Below are 7,366 nucleotides of genomic sequence, written 5' to 3' on the forward strand. Positions count from 1 at the left end.
TGCGGCTTCAGTGCCCGGCCGACACCGGTGCAATTTGGATCCTAGCATAACTCGTCACTAAAGAGTGCAATACTCGAGGGAGAGTGACATTTTCGAATTTCTTTTATTTGTTGGAAGTTTCCATTCACATACAGATTGATTAATGTTAAATATGATTAAATACTATAAAATACAATTAACAGATTGATTTGCGTCAATCGGTATGTACATTGGTGGATAATCCAGTAGTTACAACCTTTTAAATAACATATATTAGTAGTGGACTTCTCCGTTTAATTACACACACGGTCAATTTTTCAGAATCTTGTTAGTTTCCTTTCGACAACATTGTAAATTAATGCTGAGAAGTTGTTTGTTGTACTCGTAACGCTAGTTCATCTTTATCCGTGGGGAACCTTAATCCGTTGTTCAAAATTGGGCAATGGTTTCAAACTGCATTTTGAAGTTTGCAACCACTGCCCGTCGACTTGATGTCCCTAAATACCATGTTTTTAAAAACAACGAATAAAGGTTACCCGTGGATAAAGGTGAACTAGCATTACTTGCACATATCATTTCAGGGGCACTTTAACATTTACTTTTCTCCACAGTCGTCAAAAATCGTCCATTGAGCCCTTTGGCATTGTCCAATATGAGATCGTTACCACCATTTCAAAGGTGTCGTGAATCGAATGCTACGAAGTTAAGAGTTTAAAAGTAGTCCAGTCCTTGTTAGGTGGTCCCCTTTCGTAAAGACATAGCTGTATGTCTTATTTACTTGCAACGGGCGTCTTCATTTCTTGAAGAGATGCGGTCCTGTAGAAGTAGACACATAAGATTTGTTAACACCATCCAACAAAGTTATTGTCCCTTTACATTTCACACAGTGTACTTATCACATGACTGCGTAAACCAATGGGAGGAGCCGGTACATAGAACAAAGCAATTGACACGACAACGTTGACAAAGAAAGCATAGAAAAAGTTACACATTGTCAGCGCGTAACAAATGAAAGTGGGACTTGCATCGTCTGAAGCCTATTAAAGGTACAACAGAAATCCCAAACATGGTTGAAAACAAACAGAGCACAACGTACATTTCGTCTAAGGCCTCCTTGTTTTCCTTTCTTATCTCCTCGGTGATTGGATATTTTATAAGACACACTAGACCAATCAGGGAGAGGCCGACGGGAAGGCCGGACATCAGAATTCTCAGTGACGTGTCCACAGACTCAGGCTGAGTACATTCACCGGTTACGTACCCGCCGATTCTGTAAGCGAAGAATAAAAACCCTTCAAGTTGACATTCGTGAAAAGTGTCATTAGGCTGGTATGCTGGATAACAAAGTTCTTTGTACACAACATAGTGTTTTATCTCACATTCCTCATTACAATTCTGACTGGTTCTCTTACGTACTGCAGATAGGTGGCGCTACTAACAGACGAGGGTAACAGTCACCATAACATCTGTCTCGATTAGAACACTTGGTTTTCTACAAAGAACTTTATTATCCATTAACCGTATTGTGTCTACATACATTCTACATAATCTGGGTACTATATAAATGTTAAAGCTGTTGCAAAAGAATTAGAGGGCGTTTCCACCGTGACGAAGATAAACTAGATATTGGATCCGTTATTTTTAGCATATTTATCTATTTAGGTAGCTTTACCACATTTGTGGAAGGATTGAAATAGCAGGTGACTATCTCCATTTCAATATGCCAACCCGGAGACCAGACTGTACGGTTTGATCCACTCACACAGGAAGGACCCCTACTCTTTTCGATAAGTGTGGCGTGTTCTTTATGCTTGAGGTGTGGCTTTATCTCCTAAACACGGGACATCCGCTATCTGAGGGACGGCCATAGCCGAAGCTAGGTACTCATTTATACCAGAGTGAAGTGAGGAAAGTCGTGTTAAATGCCTTTCCTATTAAAGGGCACAGCATTTGGAGACGTTAGTTGTTTTGAACCCAGAAACACCTTACCGATTCGGCCACATGATATCACTAGCTTGCTTCCGTATTGCTATTTCATTGCAGTGTAGCAGTTCTTATATATTAGAAGTCTATGTAACGTTATGTTTAACAGCACGAACTGACTTACACCAGCGCGACGGTTGTGGCTGCTTGCCCCAGTACAGAAGCCAGGCGACACATGAGCAGGTACATGCTGAAGAACAGCGTGTCCAGCCGCTGGTTGGTCTGCAGCTGGTAGGCGTCCACGATGTCGGACAACATGGTCCTGTGGGAGAGAAAGGTTCAATTTGATAAATCCATGATTGCTTTAAAATGTTAATATTATTAAGATCTTTGGAAACTAGAATAGTCAAGATTGACCCGCACTATTTCGAATATAGAGCTGTTTGCCCCCCATTGTAAACGTTTGTTCATTGATGGGAAAATCTTTGGCTTTCTGTACTTCCTGTAACTTAGTGTAAGGTTCTCTCGATGCGTGTCTCTCCTCCAATACGTGAATTTTATGTTTCAGCCGACATGGCGTCCCCAACCGAAGCTACGTACAGTGTACCCAATTCACATCATGGATAAATAAGGAAATTGGTGCAAAGCGCGCCTTTCGTTGATCGGGACACAACATTGGGGGCTGCTGGTGCTTCAAACCCAGGACCTTTAGATTCTGAATATCAACATCCAAAACCACACGGGCACCATGTTACGAATTTTGACCTACCATGGGATGTAGCTGTTGGCGGACATCAGCGCCCCCATGAAGACGATAATGACTATCACTACGGGCAGGTTCCCGGGAGGTACAAGGCCGCACCCAGTCAGGAACGGGATCGTCAACTGTAGATACGAAATCCAATTATTCATCAGACGCTACAATCAGAAGATGGCTTGTCATAAGCAAGCTGACAGTAACCCTACTTTACCTTTATCAGCGGGGTGAACTATGTCCGTTGTAATTTTCTTCTAAAACAGGGTATAAAATTTAGGGATATCACGTCGAAGGGCAATATCTTTAAAATACAACATTGCAGTTTGAAACCGCCCTTCGTCGACGTGATATCCCTCGATACCGTGTAATGCAACGGGTATAGGTTACCCCGCGGATAAAGGTTAACGTGCACATTTTTTTCTTTGCCGCGGGTCACCGTTAAGCATGGCTCAAAAGCCAACCAGGGTTAAGGACTATTCAAAAAACGTAAATGAGAACTGGGTGAGATACGTACATAAGAACGAAATGATGAGTATCAATTAAGAAGAGAATTAAAGTTGCCGACATGAAAAATTAGCCTAAGAGAACCTCCACAGTTGACCTCGAGGGCCCATTTCGATTTTGCGCCTAGTAAAAAAATTCTTGAATTGAATCTAAACAAAATGTTTGCAACATTTAACAGGTGATAGAAATGATTGATTGAAAGACAAGATAACAACACATATAGATCACGCTTTGAATATTTGAAATGATTGATTTCTTGTACTCACCGCCACCATGACTATGTAGACCGGCTTCTTTCCGAATTTGTCGACAAGTACGCCGACTGCAGGCAGGGCCACTACAGTAGATACCTGTGGAATAACCAAAGTGATCACACGCATGTACACGGAATATAGCACTGTCTATTTATCACATTATGTTGCTTCGAAAACTTCTTCAGTCGAAAACCGTGTTAACAACTTTCACATGTGATAATGGTGGACACAATGATTTCACGAAATTCACGTTATGTAACAAGTACACAATCTTTGCACTCTTACTAGTGAAATATTGTGATAGTGGGGTGCTATCACATTCTTACTAATAGACACAATCTTTGTACCCTTACCAGTGAAATAATGTAATAAGGGAATGGTACCAACCATCTATCACATTATTTCAATAGTATATAGACGATTATTGTAATAATCGTTCGAAAATAAGTAACTTTTATATTTTCTGTCCTGAAATACTATTCAGGGCTAAATAACTGTGTCCTCAATAATCAAGTCTTGAAATATGTCACTGTTCAAAAGACGCCGATGAGCCCTTAGTGACAATTCAAAACCTTTTTTCCATTAGAAAGAAGCGACATAGAGAGGCAAAGGAATGACAAAGCGATGTGAAATCACATTAAGAGAACACTGTGAAATAAAACTTACCACAGTAATCAACAGGATGTTTGGCACTTGACTGCGGAGATCGAGTGAATATTGTAGGTAGATAGCTGCACCTCCTGAGTAGATCTGCAAGATGGCGTGCATGATATAGATCGGTTATGAGTAAAACGACGGAAGTACGAAATCTATGTATGTCAAAGGGCGGCAAAACTTCATCTAGCTCCGATAGATGGCAATGCGATCGGCATTTAGTCTTTCTTGTATGCTAATAGATAAAGTTTTCCTTGATTTTGTGGATAACTCAATATGGACATCCTTAAATCGATGTAAGACCACGTTACTAAAGAAAACGAAGGAAGTCATAATTTCTTACATCTAAGTCATGACGAATGTTGTTACAAGGATTGAACACGCGTACGCTGCATAGTTTACCTTATGACAAACAACAATGAATCATTATTTCACCATGAGGATGGTTGTGGTCAACCCTTTTTCATCATTTTGTTCAAAATACAAATTAACTAGAAAGGCCGACATTTGAGCAAACACAGAATGTTTCAATCCACCCCCATCCCAACGAAAAAAATGTGCTGTTTCATGTCCACCTTTTGTATGGAATTGGGTCTATTCCCAAACATCATCTCACTCCAAAATGGATTTTTAAGCCCCCTACCCCCCCCCCCCCAGAATAGACTCTTCCAGAACACCCCTGCAAAATGAACTGAATCTATGTGACCCATTTTCCATTCCTAGTGCTAAAGCTTCCCCTATGAAATATCAATAATGAAAGGTTTCACTCACCACAGTTGGAGAATATAAACAGACATCGTATATCAGGAAGTAGACGTTCGGACGGAAGGTAACCACGCCTTTCAGCGTCTTCAGGAAGTTTCCGTTCAAATTCTGCTCGTTTTCTCTTTCCATATCTGTGAAAAAAGACAGATGCCTTAATATTTGGATAAAAGGTTATCAATGAAAAGCTGTGTTCTAGACTGGGGAATACTTTCACAGACGAAACTAGTCGATTGTGTGGCGAGTAGGTTGCTTTTCATCGAGGAAAAGTTTTAAAGAACGGAAAAAAGGTTTTAGGAATAACATGAAGTACTGGAATAGCCAGGTTCAATTGAACATACTTTGAAACTTGTCAAACTGAAAAAGACTTGAAGATAACATTTGTAGTAGACAGATGGACACTGTAGGTAGGAGTTTTAATGTTTTGGTCAATAGGAAAATAACCCAAGGCTTAGGGGAAAATGCAAACTTGAGAGGGTATACGGTGCAGCTGGAAAGATGAAACAATTCTCACCTCTTCTCTCCTTCACTCCTAGTGTGACTATCAGGGTTGCCAACAGGGACATGCCACACATGGCCCCGGCAGAGATCAGGTACCCGTTTTTCTGAAGAAAAAATCAACAGTAGTTAGAGTACGAGCAGCTAACAACACGTAACGATTGGTTGCGTGGGTCTGTCCTTGGTGCTGAACGCCATCCACACAGACGTCCATGTATTTTACAGCGACCTTTTTCACAGTTAACATTTGCATACACACATAAGCAGGCCTATGCACACAAAAAACACACACGCAAACACAAACAAAACACAAACATACATTGTATGATTCTAAAACAAATCATAACTTTTGTTATGAAATTGATTTAGTAAATTTCCCCCACAACCTTTGATAACTGCATGCTTACGACATCCTCCAGTTCCTCTGGGTCTATGCGGTGGTTTGTGCTGTTGTCGGTGCTGTTCGCTAGTCTACAGGCTTTCTCAGGCGCCGTGTCGTAAGCGGCCACGATCTGACCATGCAGGGCGATACCCACTACTACAGCAACCAGCTCAACGGCGCCTCCTGGCGGAATGTTACAAAACGACACATAACTGTTATGTGCGAGTCAAGCGTAGCATGTAGATACGTTTATTTTTAAACAAACAAGAACGATCGATGATAATTTAAGGTTATCTACCGGACATTACAGAGTATTAAGAAAACGTGAGCATTGACAGTAAAACATTTTAATCACTAATCTTGTTTGTTTGTTTATTTGTGGTGGTTCAAAAATGTGTTGTCTCGCAGAAAGTGGGGACAGAAGGAGTGACGTACTTATGAGTGTAGCTCTGTTCCTGGCGTTCTCGTCATCAGACATGTACATCACCAGGGTCCGGTAGGAGACGTTGTTAGCCTGCATTTGAGGGGAAAGGACATGTCAACTATGTTACTTAGGCCGGCGCCACAGCAAGTAAATTTTATGGATGACGTCCTCTGCAGACTGCAAAAATAGTGCGATAGGGCGAAAAAAAACAAGATGGGTGAAAAAAAACAAGATGGCTACATTTTATAAATAGGTACCATTAAGTTGTGCTGAATGCTGTAACAAGAATTAAAGGGACAAAACACGGTATCAGAGCCAACAAGGCATTCATTCCTGTATTCAAGACATGAACTGGTGTGGTAAAAGTGACACTAGTGTGGTAGACTGACATCACCAATATAGTTGGTAACCACTCATGGCTTCCATATTGGTGTCACTTTTACAACTATCCAATAAGTTTGATTTCTACAACTACAGTCCTGGGTACCTCGTAAGTGTTACTTCTACAAGTACAATTATTAGGCTACAACACAACATATTTGCTCATTTTGGTACGTTATCGTCATGTTTACCATCCCTGCAGAAGAAAAAAAATATTGTTTTTTTTCTGAAATCAGGCAAAAATTAATGCGCGCGCTGATGTCATCCATAAAATTTACTCGCTGTGGCCTTTAATAGCCTGAAAAAGGATAACGGAAGGATACCTAACATTGATAAAAGCGTTTTGCAAAGTTATAATTTAGTCACTCTGCTTAATATTGTTATTTCTGTCCCATCTTGATATATACGATCTTACTTCTCTGCATATATGTGTAGCTTGTTATGTTGTATTCAAATTTTCTTTCTTTTTTTTTTCATTTTGTTTATTGAAGACTTACCGTCTGTAGAAACATGAAGAGTGAACTCAGCAGGAGATAATAGATCATCTTCACAACATCCGGGAGATTAGGTGGGACGTACCAAGACAGGAAGTACACGGGAATGAGAAGTATTCCCGACCAAAAGATCCTAGAAGACAACAAAATCCAGTTATTGAATTAATAAAGGAATTGAGACCTTCATTGATATTGTTCATATGCATATACCAACTAGGAAAACGAGGAACCATAAATATAAACACATCAAGTGTAAGTAAAACAAGTTTCATATATACAGACCACCATCTTAGCATATTTACCAACATCACATTGGACATTCATCACAGCACCACGGAAAAACAGCGATATCGC

General features: G+C 40.3%; 1 protein-coding gene across 2 annotated transcripts; it reads right to left on the minus strand.

Annotated features, from left to right (window-relative positions):
- Positions 1 to 84: 84 nt before the first annotated feature.
- Positions 85 to 7,145, minus strand: LOC118415819 (sodium-dependent lysophosphatidylcholine symporter 1-B-like; the record flags this gene model as incomplete). Of its 2 annotated transcripts, none has more annotated exon segments than XM_035820653.1 (11): positions 85 to 795; positions 1,076 to 1,249; positions 2,087 to 2,224; positions 2,672 to 2,787; positions 3,430 to 3,513; positions 4,084 to 4,167; positions 4,843 to 4,967; positions 5,348 to 5,438; positions 5,739 to 5,896; positions 6,149 to 6,227; positions 7,016 to 7,145. In XM_035820653.1, coding segments are annotated over 11 exon segments (1,225 nt in total), but the record flags the coding sequence as incomplete, so codon positions are not given.
- Positions 7,146 to 7,366: the final 221 nt, after the last annotated feature.

The sequence above is a fragment of the Branchiostoma floridae genome, chromosome 5 (genome assembly GCF_000003815.2).
Source record: "Branchiostoma floridae strain S238N-H82 chromosome 5, Bfl_VNyyK, whole genome shotgun sequence".
In the NCBI taxonomy this organism is placed as follows: Eukaryota; Metazoa; Chordata; class Leptocardii; order Amphioxiformes; family Branchiostomatidae; genus Branchiostoma; species Branchiostoma floridae.